The sequence below is a fragment of the Cnephaeus nilssonii genome, assembly GCF_951640355.1.
Source record: "Cnephaeus nilssonii genome assembly, chromosome: 14".
Lineage (NCBI taxonomy): Eukaryota > Metazoa > Chordata > Mammalia > Chiroptera > Vespertilionidae > Cnephaeus > Cnephaeus nilssonii.
In genome coordinates this window covers 39771553-39791858 of record NC_137085.1, presented here as the reverse complement: position 1 = coordinate 39791858, position 20306 = coordinate 39771553, and the positions used below count along the sequence as shown (strand labels likewise).

At 41.2% G+C, this 20306-nt stretch overlaps 1 protein-coding gene across 1 annotated transcript in view; it reads right to left on the bottom strand.

Moving 5' to 3' along the window:
* The window catches only part of TRPM6 (transient receptor potential cation channel subfamily M member 6), a 135037-nt gene extending 121978 nt beyond the window's left edge, over positions 1–13059 (bottom strand). The window contains exon 1 of the mRNA XM_079790084.1: positions 12829–13059. Within this exon, the coding sequence (XP_079646210.1) occupies positions 12829–12837 (9 nt within the window). The 5' untranslated portion in view covers positions 12838–13059. The remainder of the gene's footprint in view (positions 1–12828) is intronic.
* Between the last annotated feature and the right edge of the window lie 7247 nt (positions 13060–20306).

The following is a 20306-nucleotide window of genomic DNA, read 5'->3' as shown; positions in this document are numbered from 1 at the left end:
CCCCCCCCCCCCCCCCGCCAGGTTCATAGCAGTGCAACTTACAATAGCTAAGATTTGGAAACAGCTCAAGTGCACATCAGCAAATGAATGGATAAACAAGCTGTTGTACATTTATACAATGGAATACTATGCAACTGTAAAAAAGAAAGAACTCTTACTATTTGCAACAGCATGGATGGACCTGGAGAGTATTATGCTAAGCGAAATAAGCCAGTCAGAGAAAGATAAGTATCATATGATATCACTCATATGTGGAATCTAATGAACAAAATAAATTGATGAACAGAATAGATCCAGAGACATGGTACAAACAGCGGAGTATCTCTGAGGGAAGGTGGGGGAGGATGGGAGTATGGGAGGTAATCAACCAAGGACCTCATATGTATATATGCATGGCCCATGGGCATAGACAATGGGGTGGTGAAGGCCTGGGGCAGAGGCAGGAGTGGGCTGGAGGGGTCAATGGGAAGAAAAGGGGGACTATATATAATACTTTGAGCAATAAAGAATTATTTAAAAAAAAACACACAAAAAAACAGTGAAGGAGTAACTACCTCTTGGATTTTGGTCCCAACTATGAGAGGGGGCAGAGATCAGCTATGCCCCAATAGAACATCAGTTGTTGGCAGTGTATACAATACTCCTGCAGGTGGAGCCTCTTACTCAAGAACAGCTGGCTACAGTAAGAACTTCCCCTCCCATCAAAGGGTGGATGGACAACATGTTTACCGACCAACCTCCACCATGACTGACTAAATGGCATGCCTATTTGCAACAGAGAAATGCTCTATTAAATAGTCCTGTCTTTAGAGATCCAGTAACTATTAGGCCCTGTTGAATATATAGAATCTCCAAATGCTCCTGTTCCTATCCTTGTGTTAGCCCCTGCAACCTGCAAAGAAGGAATAGGGGAAATTCTGGCTGGAGCTTAGTCCACCGATGGCCTTAGCTGGGGCAATTTGTCTACCTGGATAGCAGCTGCCATTCAACCACCCACTGATACACAGTCTAGATAAAAACAGGAACAGATCACAGGAGCCAATGGGCCACGTTGAGAGTGGTCTAGTTGGCAAAGACCTTATATGCATAACCCATGGACACAGACAGTGGGGTGGTGAGGGTCTGGAGTGGAGGGAGGGTTGGAGTGGGTCGATGGGGGAAAAGAAGAGGCATATGTAATATTTCAACAATAAATATTTTTTAAATATATCTTTATTGATTTCAGAGAGAAAGGGAGAGGGAAAGAGAGAAACATCAATGATGAAAGAGAATCATTGATTGGCTGCCTCCTGCACGTCCCCTAATGGGGATCAAGCCCACAACCCAGGCATGTGCCCTTGACCAGAATCGAAACTGGGACCCTTCAGTCCGCAGGCTGATGCTCTATCCATTGAGCCAAACCAGCTAGGGCAGATTTTTTAATTTTTTTTTTAATGAGTGGTCTGGTTGATAATCAGGCATGAACCTTGGCTGCTGACCCTATGTACTGACAGTTGTGCCATTCTAAAACTATTGCCTGTGGCTCAGCCCGTGTGACTCAGTGGATTGAGCATCGTCCTATGCACCAAGAGCTTCATGGTTCGATTCCAGGTCAGGGCACATGCCCCGGTTGTGGGCTCTGTCCCCAGTAGGGTTTTTGCAGGAGGCATCCAATAGATGTTTCTCTCCCTTCGATGTTTCTATCTCAATCTCCCTCCTCTCTATCTAAAAAATCAATAAAAACATATTTTTAAAAAGGATTGACTGTGGCTCCATATTCTACCTCCTCTCCTTCCGACCATACTAGGAACTGCTTCAAAAATTGCATGCATCTTTTTCATTACAGAAGCATTCTAGTTTGTCTGATTATAAAAACAATACATCCTAGTTGTAGAGAATTTGGAGAATTCATAAAGGTGAGAGAGAGAGAGAGAGAGAGAGAGAGAGAGAGAGAGAGAGAGAGAGAGAGAGAATGAGGGACAGGAGGCAGAGAGCGAGGGAGAGAAAGAGAATGCAGAATTAGAAGGAGAGAGAGAGAATATAAAGAATGAATCACTGGTAATTCCACCATAATACAGAGAAAACGTCTGTATTATTCTGGTATATTTCCTTCTAGAAGCTTTCTTTTCAATATCTCTCTGCCTAGTTCTCATCAGCTCCTTGTCTTCCATTTTCTATGTAATCTTTTATTGAACTGATAGCTAAGTGGGTGAATACTTGAATTAGAAAATATTTTACTTTGTGTCAAACGGGCTTTTCTTTTAATATTACCCACTGTTACAGTGGCAGTTTTAGCCATAGAATGGTACCTATTAAGACAGGAGTTCCTCTGAGTAGCAGAGTCCTCCTCCCTAACTCCCACCACTACCACCATGTACAGCGATGATAACTATTGCTCTGTGTAGAGATTGGTTACCTTATGAGTTACAAAGGCCTGGACATACACCAGGGAATCTACAACCTATGTCCCTCTGCTTCCATGGAAAAATCTGTTCTGGGTTCCAAACTACTAAATTACAAACTGGCTTACAGAACATAAATGATATCTCAGAGGGAGACTGGATCACTGGTCTAAGAGAACAGGAGGAAGTGCTTGGTTAACATTTCTGAAGAGGTGGTGGCAACCAGCCAGCCCCCGGTGGGGAGGGCAGTGTGGCTGATTTACAAAGGATTATGTGGGATGGTTCTGAGTTGGAAGAGCAAGGAAAGAGGACAATTCGAAGTCACTGCCTCTGAGGCTTTGCTTATCTCTAGTTTTTCCTCATTCCTCTTCTTTGTCTATTGTTTCTCAAAGCTCAGCTCCCTGTGTGCCTATAAAGCTGGTGAAATCTGAAAAAGATCTAGAGATTGTCCCAAAGTCAATATGCTGGTTTTGCTACTGTGTTGTAGTTATATAATACGTTACCATTGGGGAAAACTGGGGGAAGGGTGCATGGGACCGCTTTTTACTATTTTTGCTACCACTTGTGAATCTATAATTATTTCAAAAGGCACCGAAAAACCCAGCTCTAGAACTTACTGCAGCACCAAGTCTTACCTGACAACCAGACAACTGCTTTGGCTCATTGTCCCTGCACACAGTTTTCATACTGTATCTTGCCTGTTTTCTAATTATCTATGCCATACCACTTAGCATATGTGTGTATTTTATATATTTATATGTGCTTACATACACTGTGACTTAAACACACAGACTGTATAATACTGTCGTGCTCACTAGCTGTTTTCATATGTATATATCACGTGAATCCCCAGCATGACTGTAAGCTTTCTGTCTTTGTACCTCCTATCTTGGTACCGCATGTAGGTCCTCAATAAACACTACTTCAGTGACTGAAAAAGTGAGAAACATTAAAGGAAATAAGGAGATAGTTACAACACTTGATCAAGTTTGTTGTTTTTAACATACTATAATTTAGTGTCCAGAAAACATTTACTACCCCATGATTAGAGTTTAAAGGCTATAGAAGACAGTACATCTATCTCCTTTAATCCTAGTTATTACCATGAACAGGTGGTTATTGACCTAGAAGCACAAAGGTTAGTCACAGGTGTGTTGTTTTAACACTTGTCATAAAATATCTCTTTGAGTTCATTCAGGGAAATGCTGAAGAAGCATTCTTCTAACCCTGGAATCCACCTTTCCCCCAGTTAATCTTATCTGAATCAAGGGGTGAGCAGGTTTGTTTAAGCTGAAAACTTGGGTGAAAAAGAGAACAGGTACATTTTAAACTCCATGAAAAATGTTACCTTCAAATCAATGTGAACAGTATCTCCACATTGAGAAATTAGAAACATATCCACTGATTTAATAGAGCATAATCTTAGAAAACCTACACAAGTGAATGTCTTAGTGAATTATTATAAGGTAAACGTTCTCATAACTGCCTACCAGATCAAGAAATAAAACTTTGCCAGACACTCAAAAGCCGCTCATAGACCTGTTCCCTCCTACAAAGTAACCACTAACCTTGACATTTATACTAATCATTTCCCTCCATTAACATGGCTTTGACAACTCCTTTGCATTTTATAATTTTATCAATATAGTTTGGGTTCCTAGCTGCAGCAGTCTTGCCCATTAAAAAAAAAAAAAGATGGGGAGATGAGGGGACAATGGGGGGATAAAGACACATTTATAATACCTTAATCAATAAAATACATAAAAAAAGAAAAGGTCTTTTATGTCTCTTGTAATGTACAGGTCCCCCCTCCTTTCTTTTCTTACACTTTTTCTATTGAATAACCCAGGCCTTTTGGCTTATAGAGTTTCCCCCAGACTGAATTTTGCTGATTGCACACTCACAGTATATCTAGTTCGACATCTTCCTCCTATCGCTTTTTCAACAAATTGACAGCTGAATCCAGAGACTTGATCAGACTCAGGTTCCGCCCCTTTGGCAAGATCTTGGTGGTGATGTGTTCTTTCATCAGATGACACATAATGTCTGGTTTTTGTTCTTCATTGTCAGCAGCATTTCATATTCGATGTCTAGATTCTTTAATTTATTGAGGGTTGCAGTATGGTAATAATCCAATCCTATCACTTTACTTCATTAGCTGAAATAATTTTATTTTTTAAAAAATCTTCCACTCATCTAGTCTTTGGTTCCCAATGCTACAGGTCATATAGGAAGAGCTTCTTTCCTTTGATTTCCTCAGTTTTCAAGATAACATGGTTCTCTGTCAACTGCAAAAGGAGGCCAACCAGTGTGTTTGATGATTTAAAAAAAAATTTTTTTTATTGTGAACTCCATGAAGTTAAGCATATCTGATGGGTTTCAGACAGTAGGTGCCAAGATGGCCCCTTATGATTCCTGCCTCTCCTTCCACATTGTTCAAGGGTTAGGCCTGTGTGACGAATAAACTACAGGAGAAGAGGTGGTATGTCATTCTGAGATTAGGTTATAAAAAGTCTGCAGCTTCCGACTTCGGTGCTCACTGGACTGCTCTCACAGTCCCTTTACATGCACTTTGGGCAAAGCCATGCTGTAAGTAGCCTTGTGGAGAGGCCCACGTGGCGAGGAACTGCAGCCTCCTGCGGACAGCCATGTGGATCTTCCACACCCAGATTCAAAGGGACAAATCCCCAGTAAACAGCCTGATTGCAATCTCACCAGGAACCCTGAGACAGAACCACAAGTTAAGCTGTTCTGGGATTCCTGGCTCTCTGAAACTGTGCACTATAATAAGTGTCTGGCTTTAAGCAAGGCTTTGGGGGAAAGTTTTACATAGCAATAGATAACTAATTTACAATCCATTGCAATTCTTATTGTTATTGAAACTCAATTTGTCCCATATTTGGTAGGTGGGGGCCTCTTCATATTGTCTCCTGAGTTATTTGAGATAATTCTAGGAGTCTTTAACAGTTTATTTGTTATCTAATATGGAAAGATATCCCAGGGTTTTAGTAAATAATTTCCTGATCTAAAACTAGAATTAGCTATTTCTCCAAAAAGTCCTTGTTTATTTTATTGGAAATGGTCTAGAAAAAGACCAATCCGGGTGCCATGAGTGCTTAGTTGGTCATTATTTCTAGAGCTTTTCAGTAGAGAGATAAAGTATCTTATGAGTTCATATGTAAATTTCCAATTCAAATTCAGGTTTAAACATTTTACTTTACTTCTCTTATATTAAATTTGATTCTCTCAACTACATGAAGAATCCTGGTTCTCAAGGACAGAAACAACAAATTTATCTATTAATTAGTCATTTGCTTTATCCCCACAGGAAGACACAACAGTCACAGAAAACAATTCCAATACTACCAATCATTATGATTTCTGAAAACCATTTGAAAAAGGTTTGCGTGTGGTACCACAACTTCCCCGCTCTTGTCTTTCTTCCCCTCGTTAAGTAGTTGTACCACATCTGCATTCTCAGATCATGTAGCCATTACATATTATACACTTTTATTTTTTGGTGCTTATTTAGTATTAGTTCTACGAGTAATCATACAGTGGGAACTGAGGTAAGGAAGTTAAGGGCAGTAAGATAGAATCAGCAGATAATTCATTATAGAGCAGGAAGCTTCTAGAGGATTTTGAATCAGGAACTAAACAGATTTTTCTAAAAAAAAAAATTAATTGTAAACTCAGTGGATTTAAGCATAAAATGTAGCACATCAAATCTCCCACCAAATACTGCTCAGATCACAGTTCTCTGTTTCCAGTCCCACAGTGGTAGACCTTGTCCAAGGCGGGTCCATTGAGTCCTTACTACAGCCCCTCCCTTTCCGCTGACATCCCCACTTGCAGCCTTTTCTCTTTCTACTTCTTCCACTACTTCAGCTTCAGAATCGGATCTCATCCCGTCAGAGTTTGGGTTGGATATGTTCTCCAGGTATCCTATGATTACCCCATCACATTAATTGAACATGAATTAGTTAATTCATCAAATGTTTCATAATCCCCTGCTGCCTACTAGGCCCTCTGCTAGTAAATGAGCCCACAATGATAAGCAAAAACAGAGCCAAACTCTACCCTAGAGGCATGTAGCCTAGAGGCAGAGAGAGAAGCCATCATATTTGGTATCCTATTTTTCCCTGTATTGCACTGTATTTCAACTGAGCTCAGAGTGACTGGCACTTTGTAGATGCTCAATAAATGATTGATGGATTAATTGATCAGTTGAATGTGTTGATGCTTGAAGAATCCTACTCATACAGCCACAGAATTATCATCAGTCCTGGAATAATAATGGCAATCTTATCTCTTCTCAGAACTGCTGATCACATAAAAACATAAACTCTAGGGCACAGGTTGGCAAACATTTTCTATAAAGTGCTAGCTGATAAATATTTTAGGCTTTATAAGCCATACTAGAAGCCTGGTGCACGAATTCGTGCACTAGTGGGTCCCTCAGGCTGGCCTGCGGGATCAGGCCGAAATCAGCTCTCCGACATCCCCCAAGGGGTCCTGGATTGTGAGAGGGCACAGGCCAGGCCGAGGGACCCCACTGGTGCATAATTGGGGCAGGAGAGGGATGTGGGAGGTTGGCCAGCCGGGGAGGGACCACAGGAGGGCTCCAGGCCGTGTCCAGCCCATCTTGCTCAGTCCTGATTGGCCAGACCCCAGCAGCAAGCTAACTTACTGGTCGGAGTGTCTACCCCTGGTGGTCAGTGCATGTCATAGTGAGCGGTTGAGTGGCCTTAGCATATAATTAGCATATTACACTTTGATTGGTTGAATGGGCGACCAGACACTTAGCATATTAGGTTTTTATTATATAGAACTAGTGGCCCGGTGCACGAAATTCGTGCACGGGGGGGGGTGTTCCTCAGCCCGGCCTGCACCCTCTCCAATCTGGGACCCCTCGAAGGATGTCCTACTGCCGGTTTACAGGGATTGGGCCTAAACCGGCAGTCAGACATCCCTCTCGCAATCCAGGACTGCTGGCTCCTAACCGCTCACCTGCCTGCCTGCCTGCCTGATTGCCCCTAACCACTCTGCCTGCTGGCCTGCTCGCCCCCAACTGCCCCCCCTGCCAACCTGATCACTCCCAACTGCCCCCCCTGCTGGCCTGCTCACTCCAAATTGTCCCCCCCTCTCTATCCTGATCACCTCCAACTGACCCCCACTGATGGCCTGCTCGCCCCCAACTGGCCCCCCTGCTGGTCTGCTTACCCCCAACAGCCCCACCCCCCACCAGCCTGATCACCCACAACTGCCCTCCCCTCTTGGCCTCTAACCGCCTCTACCTTGGCCCTGCCACCATGGCTTTGTCCAGAAGAACATCCGGAAGGTCTCCTGGAAGGTCTCCCAGTCTAATTAGCATATTACCCTTTTATTAGTATAGATAGAGGCCTGGTGCATGGGTGGGGGCCGGCTGGTTTGCCCTGAAGGGTTTCCCAAATCAGGGTGGGGGTTCCCTTGGAGCGTGGGGTGGCCTGGGTGAGTGGCTGAGGGCTGTTATCAGGCTGGCCACAGCTCCTTCAGGGTAGGGGTCCCCACTGGGGTGCCTGGCCAGCCTGGGTGAGGGGTTGATAGCTGTTTGCAGGCTGGCCAAGCCCCCCAGCGGGGACCCTCACCCCATGGGGGTGTGGCCAGCCTGGGTGAGGGGCTGATGGCTGTTTTCAGGCTGGCCACACCCCCTTCAGGGTGGGGGTTCCCACTGGGGTGCCTGGCCAGCCTGGGTGAGGAGCTGATGGCTGTTTGCAGGTTGGCCACAGCCCCTTCAGGGTGGGGGTCCCCACTGGGGTGCCTGGCCAGCCTGGGTGAGGGGCTGATGGCTCTTTGCAGGCTGACCACGCCCCTCGGCCACCCAAGCTCCCAGCCCCTCCTTTTTTTCTTTTTTCTTTTTTTTTCAGAGGCCAGGGCCGGCTGGAAGCAAGTATCTGGGATTTATTTATCTTCTATAATTGAAACTTTGTAGCCTTGAGCAGAGGCCAGGGCCAGCTGGAAGCAGGTATTGGGATTTATTTATCTTCTATAATTTAAACTTTGTAGCCTTGAGCAGAGGCCAGGGCCAGCCAGGGTGGGTGGAAAGCTTGGCTTCCTCCATTGCCAGGGGCAACCCAAGCCTCCTGCTTGCTCCAGCTCTGTGGCCGCTGCCATATTTGTTGGGTTAATTTGCATACTCGCTCTGATTAGCTGGTGGGCGTAGCGAAGGTACGGTCAATTTGCATGTTTCTCTTTTATTAGATAGGATGGTATCTGTCATAACTGTTCAACTCTGGCATTGTAGTGCAAAAACAGGTGCAGACAAGATGTAAACAAATTACTGTTCCAATAAAATTTTATTTATAAAAACATAGGGGGCTGGATTTGGCCCATGGGGCCTAGTTTGCCAACCTGTGCTGTACATGACACCACTTTTGTCATTTGTCAGGAATGCCTTCATGCCTGGTCCATACTCTCTTCTTTAATTAGGTAAATGTAGTTGCTACACCCAACATCTGAATTTACATTTAAACCCACGTCTGACATCTGCAACTGTGGTATTGTGAAATGGTATGTAATTTGAAACCCATAAAACCTGTTTTACTCTGGTAGACCATTTGGCAAGTTACATTAGCTTTTTTGAATCTCTATTTCCTCACCATAAATGGAGGTGTTTTTTCTAAGTCCTGACTAAGACGATCAAATGAGATATGTATATTGAGAACTGAACATGGGGATAGAACTGGACTATCCCCAGATAGTCCACATATACACCCCCCAACCCTTGGCCCAGTCATATTCTTTTCCTCCTTTAAATTAAATTATCAGCTATTTATTGAGGATTTACTATATCCAAGGCATAGTTTCAGGTACTTTATTTATTTATTTTAAAATATATTTTTATTGATGTCGGCGAAGAAGGGAGAGAGAGAGAGAAACATCAATAATGTGAGAAATCATTGATTGGTTGCCTCCTGCACACCCCCTACTGGTGGTGGAGCCTGCAACCCCAGGCATGTTCCCAGACCAGGAATCAAACTGTGACCTCCTGGTTCATAGGTCAACACTCAACCATTGAGCCACACTGGCTGGGCAGTTTCAGGTACTTTAAAACTATTCTAAATCCTCCCTGATATTTCTCAAACTTGGCAATAATACAATATATCTGGGGGCCTCAAAGTACCGATGCTTGCACCCCAACATTAGATATTCTGATACAAGTCTTTTTTTTTTAATCTTTATTATTGAAAGTATTTCATAGGTTCCCCCCCACCCCATAAACCTCTTCTAGCCTTCTCCCGTCCTCCCCACCTTTTCTTTTATTTCTATATAAATATTATAAAGAGTGGCCTGGCCCTAGCTGGTTTGGCTCAATGGATAGAGTGTCGGCCTGCAGACTGAAGGGTCTCAGGTTCGATTCCAGCCAAGGGCACATGCCTGGGTTGCAGGCTTGATCCCAAGGAGGGGGTGTGCAGAAGGCAGCCAATCAATGATTCTCTCTCATCATTGATGTTTCTATCTCTCTCTCTCCCTCTCCCTTCCTCTCTAAAATCAATAAAATATATATTAAAAAAAATAGTGGCCTGCGCATCAGAATTATCCCCAGATAATTTAAATATGGAGTATATTTGTGAGTCATTACTCTAGACTAGGACTCTGGCTCCAGTCAATTCTAAAGCCCTTTCTTCCATCTGTCCATCTGGCTCCTCTTTAACTGTTTTAACCTATATGTTAGAACCTAGAGAGAGTTGATTGAGTTCTGCTACTTCCTTGTATTTTGGACATATTTATGTTAAGGAGAGTAGAAACAATGAAATAATCACCTTCCTTTGCTTTTGACATGTGTTGTTTAACTATCTGGCATCCGTTTCCATTTCTTACGGCAACAGCCTTGATTTTTATTTGGGGATCCACTTCTCCCCAAGCTCAGTCCAATTGGCCTGCTTGAGGCTTTCCCCTGGCCCTAGAAGCTCATGAAACTAGTACATGAACTCTCCTGGCTGCAGTTAGTGTGGGTCCACTCTGAGTGAGTGTCATGATTTAGTTTTCCAGGATTGCTGAAAGACACATTTTTTTCCTGCTGGGTTGGAATCTAAAAGAATATGGTTCCTGCAGCTATTTTATAAGCTCAAAGAAAAAGGTAGAAAAAAAAAAGTTTAAAAAAAAACCTCAAAGAGAAAGTCTGTCTGAAAACATACTAAAAGAAAAACACGCAGACCAAGAAAGAGAGAATGTTGAGCCACAGTATCTAGTGATTTCTTCAGCTAGGTATACCATTAAACTGCTGTGTGAAGCAATAAATTCTCTTTGTTTCTTCCTCTGCCAATTTCAGTCAGGTTTTCTGTCACTAGCAACCAAAAGAATCCCAAACTGATACAGCCTCCTCTTATCTCCCTCAGACCAAATCCAATCAATCACCCATATACACAGAGAATATATGCTAGTAAAGCCCCAATCATTCATTCAACAAACTTGTACTGAGTGTCTGTTGTATAGGATGCCTGCCCTAGGAAGAGAAATTACAGTGGTGCACCATCATTAAGAACTTCACACATTTTTGTAGAAAAATACCCAGCAACAAAACTACTTCCCTAATGTGTGTAAGAACCTGTGCTAAGTGTTGAGGACAGAAAGGATCATTAGTCAGGGTGTATATTCACCAAGGTTTGCCATCAAATTGTAATGATGGCATGCACACAAAGAGATAAACAGCGATCTGGGATCTTCAATATACGGATTCCTGAGGTTGGAAATCAAACTCAAAGTAAGATACCTAGGCAGAAAATCTGAGCACAGACAGCATAACATTTTCATTTTCCTTTGAACCAAAATTAGCTAGAAAAGAGAGGGAAAGTGTTACAAAAAGTAGGAAAGAAGAAGAGGTAACAGGAGGGGAAGAGAGATTAGTGACTTTGAAAGTTGTTCTAAATAATTTTTTTTAATTAAAAAAAAAGGAATTGTGTGGATTTTATCTGCTTACAAATTAATCATGCTAATTTTTAAAAAATTAAAGATGACAGAAATATCTTCATTCACTCATTCAACACCATTTATTGCATGCCTGCTATGTGCCAGCCACTATTACATACATTGCTATTTTAGCAATAAGTAAAACAGTGTCCCTACCTGTTACATTCTAGTATCTACAAAGTGAAAAGAAACTTTCTCATTCCACCTCCCAAAGTGGCCATTCTAAATGGTTTGGTAAATATTCTTACAGATGATGTAAATATAGATACTGGTATTTATTTGTTTTTATAAAAAAAAAGTATATGCTATAATTACTATTGTGAAAATAGTAAGTAAATATTGTGAATACCTACTATTTTTTGCAAATTGTTTTTGTTAAGTAAACTTAGCACTTGAACTGGTTTCATGTTAATAAATATAGATGCATCTCATTTTTTTATGAGCTATGTCAGAACCCATTGTATTTAACCACTATCCTATTCATTAACGTTTGGTTATTTCCAGGTTTTCACAATGTTAAGCAATGTTATTGTAAAAAATGTGTGTTATTTCCATAATATTTAAAACACTCAAAAGAAAGTGTTAATTGAAGTTCTCCAAAATGGGATGGTTTGATCCATAGTGAAAAAGATGTGAATTAAATTCCTTTCAGGTAAAAACTCTATCGTCTACTTCCTTTTTGATTAATCATTGACTTATTGAGTACTTAATAAAATTTTACACAAATGAATAGAAAATATCTTCTAAAATCCATTCATATAAGTGCAGACTGAAAAACAGATAAATGATCAATAGCCATTTGCAAAAAGTCTTTTATGTGCCCAGGTCTGTCCTAGGCTCAAAGAAGAGAAATCTGTATTTTTCTTGAAATAAAAAGTCACCACAATTGAAATGGGCAAGTACTCTTCTATGAAAGTCCTCCTATTACACTCTAATATTTTCCTTTTTAGGAAAGATTATTTGAGATATTAATAGAGGCTTTATTTTTAAACTGTTATGACTACTTCAAATAGATATCAAGAAACAAAAAATATATTTTGAATAGAAACACACATCCATAATACAATATTTCTATTAGAATTATTTGACATTTGAAGTCTACCTCTAGATGCATCAGTCCCTACCTTGGCTATTTCCAATAATCAAAATTATTTATGTCTTTCATTCACATACAATTGTCTCCAGTCTATTTAGTGAACAATTCAACCTTTCATCAATGCAAAAAGACATTTCAATAACAGTTCAATGAACCAAACAACCTGTTTAATTAACAAAAATAAAATTTTTAGGAGGAAACTGCAACAATTTTGTTTGGCATGCATGTTTAATTGTATGTCTAATAGCTTAGTTTTGGCCTGTGATCACCTAAAAACAATCATCAAGCAAATTTAAATAGTTAACTGTAATTGCAAGATTACGCCTTTTGCGTTTTATGGTATATAAAATCTGGCATAAGAGAATACAAACACAAGACCGACAAAAGGTTTCATGCACTTACCCTCTTCATAACCACAGCCAGGGTAAACTTCACGCAGCCTTAGGCCATTGGATTTTATCCTGAAGTTTCCATCTACCGCACAATCAGATAAACCCCAGCTTGTGTGAGCAACTAATGGGAATAGTGCCGTAAAAAGAATTGCCAAACAAATTTCCATGTGCTTAACCTAAACGGTTCTCGAGAAATTACAACAGGAGCTGAGTAAAAAGGTTTCTAGCTGTTTTTAAACCAGAGCGGGTGATTTCACTTTTAGCAGGAACTTGTGACTAAGATTGCCTGGTCGGGAAATGATTAACACCCCTGTTGTCATCATCTGCTGGCACTCTTCAGCTGCAGGAAATCAGCCAGGGAACCTTATCAATCCTGGGCAAGTGTTTTATGAATGCACTGTCCGGGGCCGAGGCTTAGCATGCTGAATTCAACTTCAGTGTGCGGCTATTTTAAATAAAAATGTATTCAGAACCTCTGCCAAGGTCATTAGTGGTTATTTCTACTGAGTTATTGTTAATAAAAGGTTTTATTTTTACTTGTCCTTTCTGTGCCCCACCTTAAAAAATAGGTTATCGCTTCTTAGACCCTTTTTCTTAAAATTCTAAAGTTTTATAAGTAACATTATTAGTATTTCGGGTTCCCTCAACCTTGTTCACTTCCCAACCATGCTCAAATCTAAAAACTCCAGTGTCTTTCTGAACTGCCAGTTCTCACTCTTCTGGAAACCGGGGGCATGGAAAAATAGGGAAAAACTAACGAACAGGTGCATATAACTAGGAGGCACTAGGAAGTCACCAAATGATTATTATTTTTTCTTTAAATGATTGTTATGAATAACAACTATTAAATAACAACTATTACATGATCATTTCTTTATAAATGCTTCTAGATGGAGTGAGAGAAAAAAATCTCACCCAGATATGAGAAAGAAATGGAAGAGATTTATTTAGATAAACTTCTGTGCATTGTCTTCTAAACAGGAGCCTGCAGTGATTTTGCAAACACGTGGCGTCTCTTAAGTGGAATTCCACTTCACTAACAGGGCTTCGTAGGTTGTGCATTTCCTGTCAAATGGATGAGGAAAATGAAAACCGGGTCTCAAATACAGTACTGACTAGTTTAAGAGCTATTTGTCAGTTGTGTTTATTATGCTATAAACTTCGCTTTCTTTGTAGCCCTTACATTGCTGATTTAGAAGTAGATTGATGACTCAGAGTTCTTATCATTCTTCTGAGAATTGTCAGATTCCTTTTAGGAACTCAGATACAATCGCCCCTCCCCCATGACTAATTTGAACTGTTCCAGTGCCATAAAACGATTCTAAATAAATTCAACTAGTTTCTCTCTCTGCAACCATATATTACTTTTGTCTCTGAAATTTAACAAACACTCCGAGTTTCAAATATTCTTTGATGGCCTAACATGGTTAGCCCATTAGCATCTTAACTACCATACTCTCAATTCCTTTTGTTGGGCTACAACAAATAACTAGAAAGTTGGAGAAGAATGCCACACATACACAAGTTTTAAGTCACCTTTATTATCTATCATTATAACAAGGCCTGGCACATAGTAAGCACTGACTAATCATCTGCCATTATTATTCAGTTGTCCAAAAGGATGGTGTGCACAAACATATGATAAAAGAAAATCAATCAATCAATCAATAAAGTCTTTTAGAACTGAGATTCTTAACCTAGATTTTAAGGGAACCAGGGATTCTCAGATCACCCTAAATTGCATGTAAAATTTACAACTGTGTACTTTTTGGGGAAAATGCCATTATGGTTCATCAGATTCTTAACTGAATGGGTCAAAGACACAACACAGAAAAAGGCAAGAATTACCACCCCAAAGAAGTATTAAAAATTTGTACTCTCTGGCATGGGCGTGTGAAATAGACTTTAGAAGTGGATTGAAACTTTCAAGGAAGGATATTATTATCTCCACTAGAGGCCTGGTGCATGAAATTCGTGCAAGGGGGAGGGGGGTGTCCCTCAGCCCAGCCTGCACCCTCTCCAATCTGGGACCCCTCCGGGATCGGGCCTAAACGGGCAGTCGGACATCCCTCTCACAATCCAGGACTGCTGGCTCCCAACTGCTCGCCTGCCTGCCTTCCTGATTGCCCCTAACTGCTTCTGCCTGCCAGCCTGATCACCCCCTAACCACTCCCCTGCCAGCCTGATTGATGCCTAACTGCTCCCCTGCCAGCCTGTTTGCCCCTAACTGCCCTCCCCTGCAGGCCCGGTCACCCCCAACTTCCCTCCTCTGCCAGCCTGGTCACCCCTAATTGCCCTCCCCTGCAGGCTTGATCACCCCCAACTGCCCTCCCTTGCAGGCCTGGTCCCTCCCGACTGCCCTCCCCTGCTGGCTATCTTGTGGTGGCTATCTTGTGACCACATGGGGGCAGGATCTTTGATCACATGGGGGCAGCCATCTTGTGTGTTAGAATGATGGTCAATCTGCATATTACTCTTTTATTAGATAGGATAGAGGCCTGGTGCATGGGTGGGGGCCAGCTGGTTTGCCCTGAAGGGTGTCCTTGATCAGGGTGGGGGTTCCCTTGGGGCGTGGGGCAGCCTGGGCGAGGGGTCTGTGGTGGTTTGCAGGCCGGCCACACACCCCAGCGACCCAAGCGGAGGCCCTGGTATCTGGGATTTATTTATCTTCTATAATTGAAACTTTGTAGCCTGGAGTGGAGGCCTAGGCCGGCCAGGGCTGCAGAAACTTGGCTTCCTCCATCGCCGGCAGCAACCCTAGCTTCCTGCTCTCTCCAGCTCCGTGACTGCCGCCACTTTTGTTGGGATTTATTTATCTTCTATCATTGAAACTTTGTAACATTGAGTGGAGGCCTAGGCTAGCAAGGGCAGGCGGAAAGCTTGGCTTCCTGCCAGGGAAACCCAAGCCTCCCTCCTGCTCTCTGTGGCCACAGCCATCTTGGTTGGGTTTATTTGTATATTCGCTCCTGATTGGCTGGTGGGCGAGGCTGGTGGGTGTAGCTGAGGTATGGTCAATTTGCATATTACTCTTTTATTAGATAGGATAATATGGCAAAGCTCAATTTTAACCATTTTGAGTAACATACAATGTCACTACCTCTGTTTTTTTTTATTATAAATATTATGAGGTTCTATCATTATAGTAATGAACAGACAATCATGGTGCATGTTCAACTGAATCAGAGTTGGTAAATGGTGTTGTTCTGCATTTGGGTTCTTAGGTTTCCCAAGTGAGAAATCAAGAGGAAACCCCAGTGAAATTTTCTAGACAGATTTGATTAAGCTTGAGCTCAATCAAAGGGAGACAGCACGGGCATGTGCCCTGACCTGGAATTGAACAGATGATCTGGTTCATGGGACGATGCTGAACCACTGAGCCACACTGGCCAGATTTATAGTAGCTTCTTAAGAAGGGCGACATAGAGAAAGAATTTTGGCATCTTGAACACCTGAAGATATCTTTAACTTCACACTTTGTTGCCTAGCTGAATTTGTTATTCTAGATCGGAAATAATTCTCCCTCAAAATCTGGAAGCATTGGATCATTGTCTTCTAGATTCTAATATTGTTGTTGAGATACTCAATGGTCTGCTGATTCTTCAGTGATGTATGACATTTTTCTCTTGAAAACTTGTAGGAAATTTTATTTGTTGCCACTGTTCCAGAATGTCACAATCATTTGACTCTTTGCATCCTTTGTGTTGGGTGCTCCATAGGCTCATTTAATCTGAAATTTTAATCTGAAAATCTCATGTTGTAGGAAATATTTTGGAATATATTATTTGATAATATTCTTGATTCTAGTTTTTATCTTCTCTATCTTAGACTTCTTGGGCTGGTTTACTAATTTTCTTAGCCTTTTCATCCAATTTTTTACATTGTCATGTTTTCTGCTTTCTGGAAGATTTTGTTTTTTCAACTTTATCTTCCAGCATCATACTATTGAGTTTTTTATTTCAGCTACCACACTTAAAAAAACCCCACTTTTTAGAATCCTCACTTGAGGATATTTTTCCTGGCCCCAAGTGGGAGGCAACCAGTCTCTCAATTAGATGTTTCTCACCCGGCTAGTGTGGCTCAGTGTTGAGCTTCAACCTATGAAACAGGAGGTCACGGTTCAATTCCCCGTCGGGGTACATGCCTGGGTTGCAGGCTTGATCTCCATTAGGGGGCATGCAGGAGGAAGCTGATTAATGAGTCTCTCTCATTGTTGATGGTTCTATCTCTCCCTCTCCCATCCTCTCTTGAAGTTAATAAAAATATATATTTTTAAAATTACATGTTTATCTCTGTCTCTCCCCCTCCCTTCCACTCTCTCTAAAAATCAATGGAAAATGAGAGAGAGAGAGAGAGAGAGAGAGAGAGAGAGAGAGAGAGAGAGAGAAAGAAAGAAAGAGAAAGAGAGAGAGAGAAATATCAATGATGAAAGAGAATCATTGACTGGCTGCCTCCTGTATGTCCCCCACTGGGGACCGAGCCCACAACCCAGACATGTGCCCTTGACCAGAATCAAACCCCAGACCTTTTATTCCACAGGCTGATGCTCTATCCACTGAGCCAAACCAGCTAGGGCTTTATTTTATTTTCTTATTAAATTTTTAGGAATGCCAAAATAATGTTGACTAATGTTGATAATATACTTTTTAATGTTGTTCTTGATTTTACTAAAAAATGCATCAGCATTTTATTCAGCATGATATTTACCACTTTTAAGCCAGTTTTCTTTTATTTGTGTTTCACTAAGAATAATGCCCAGAAGGTTTTGAGAAGAAAAAAGTGAGACTTAAGAATATTACACCCACACTGGCTGGTGTGGCTCAGTTGGTTGATCATAATCCGAGAGGTCACTGGTTTGATTCTCAATCGGGCACATGTCCAGGTTTTGGGCTCGATCCCCTGCTGGATGCAGGAGGCAACCGATTGATGTTTCTCTCTCTCTTTCTCCCTCTCTTCCTCTATCTCTAAAAATCAATAAAAACATGTTTTTTAAAAAAGAATATTACATCTCTAAGGGTGGTGAACACACAATACAATATACAGATGATGTATTATAGAATTGTACACCTGAAACCTATATAATTTTATTAACCAATAAATTCAATTAAAAGAAAAAAGACTATTACACCCAGCCAAGCTTTGTTCATGTGTAAAGGCAACAGGTAGGTAATGCAAGAGTTGAAGGACTATAGGATTTAGGCACTCTTCTTGAAAAATATTCCTCACTTATGAATTCTAGACAACCAAAAGAAAGGAGGATCTCTTTTTTTTATTTTATTTTTTAATTTCTTTATTGATTAAGGTATTACATATGCATCCTATTTCCCCATTACCCATCACCCCCCCTTCATGCCCCCACCCCCTGTTGTATGTGTCCGTTGATTAGGCTTATATGCATGCATATAAGTCCTTTGGTTGATCTCTCCCCCTTACCCCCACCGTCCCCTACCTTCCCTGAGGTTTGACGTTCTGATTGATGTTTCTCTGTCTCTGGATCTGTTTTAGGAGGATCTTTTGGTAAAGCACTATAGCACCAATAAATGTCAGAGTAGAGCATGTTCTGAGGGAAAGACAGTATAACTAAGAATATTAACTAGCTAAGACGTAATACAAGTATAAAATAAGGACACAGGCACTCTTGAGCAAGCAAAGCAACACATCCTATCCTATATAATAAAAGGCTAATATGCAAATCGACCGAACAGCTGAATGACCAGTCGCTATGATGTGCAGTGACCACCAGGGTGCAGACACTCAACGGAGCTGCCCCATGGTGGTCGCTCAGCTAGAAGCCGGGCTCACGGCTGGTGAGTGCAGCGACAGTGGCTAGAGCCTCCGCATCAGCGCTCAGGATGTCTGGCTGCTGGCTTAGGCCCCAAGAGGGCACAGGCCAGGCTGAGGGACCCCCCCTCCCTGAGTGCACAAATTTCATGCACCAGGCCTGTGGTATAAAAATAAACTTTAAAAAACTGTACAACAATGAAGTCATCCAACCAGAAAATAATTTTTTTAATCCTCTAGAATGGATGGGGTTATGGTAAATAATATATATGTTAACAAGCATTTAATACATTTACATGTAGAACTAAAAGTAAATATATATGGGAATTATGATTACAAAGGGAATATAATTTTTTAAATGACAAAGTTAAAATAATATAAGTAGCAAAATAAAAGAGACAGGAAATAGAAAAAAGTATAATGTTAATTTCCTTGTCTTTTAATAAAGGAAATCAGTTGAGATGATCTAAAATGGAGGTCAAAGCCCTAGCCAGTTTTGCTCAGTGGATAGAGCGTTGGCCTGTGGAGTGAAGGGTCCCGGGTTCAATTCCCGTCAAGGGCAGGAACCTGGGTGGCAGGCTCCTCCCCAGCACCAGCCCTGGTGGGGCGTGTGCAGGAGGCAACCAATCAATGTGTTTCTCTCACATCGATATTTCTCTCTGTCTTTCCCTCTCTCTTCCACTCTCCCTAAAAATCAATGGGAAAGTATCCTCGGGTGAAGATTTAAAAAAAATAAAATGGAGGTCATGGCTTACAGAGACTGCAGGGTTGCTGTCCGCAGTCTCCTCTGCCAAGGGCAAGTTACAGCCCTTCCTGGGGAAAATGATCAGCCTCGCTGGGACAGGTTACTCCTTCAACACTAAGCGAAACCAGCAACGGGAGAAAGGGACTCGACTGCCTTATGAATCCATTGTGAAAACCAGAGTCCTCTTTGTGGAACAGAAAAAACACAGCCCCTCTAAACAATAGATTTAAATGGATTTGATTTTATAAATGAGAAGACTGAGGGTGAAATACTGATGCGGATATTGTGCAGCATGTAATAAAAGAGGAGGAAGTGACACGAATCATGCCTATGGTTTGAAAGCCTTTGCGAAGGAAAACCATGTAGTGAAAGACAGGACTTCATATTAGGACATCTGTCCCTGCATCACATTTCTCTTTCTGGATGTCTTCATAGCCCTTAATAAAAAAATACTTAAAAAGAGAAACATCTAGGTCATGTGGTGTTCGTGATCTTTCCTTTTTAACTTTTGATAATATTTTATTAGCTAATGTATTTACTGGTAAGGGAACATTTCTCTGAGGTTTAGCTATTTCTTCTATTTTACTTAAATTCTTTTCTATTAAATTCAAGTAAGATTGCATGTAATACTTTATAAAACTACTTCTATCTATATTTCCTCTATACATGTATGTATTTCCATATATCCATCCCCCATCCATCAAGAGGTGCTAGATATGACACTCACTAAGTGTTATCAAACATTACTTCTAAGTGATAGCGGTGGCATTTGTTACATTCTTCTTTGTATGTATCTGTATTGCTTAAATTTTTATGAGAATGCTTCTTGATAAAATTGAAATCATTATATTTTAAAATATTTAGAAATTTCAAACTCACAGAAAGATCACAAAAGGATACCACATTAAACAATTCAAGAGTGTTCTAAAAACAATGTATAATAGGTTAACAACAACAACAACAAC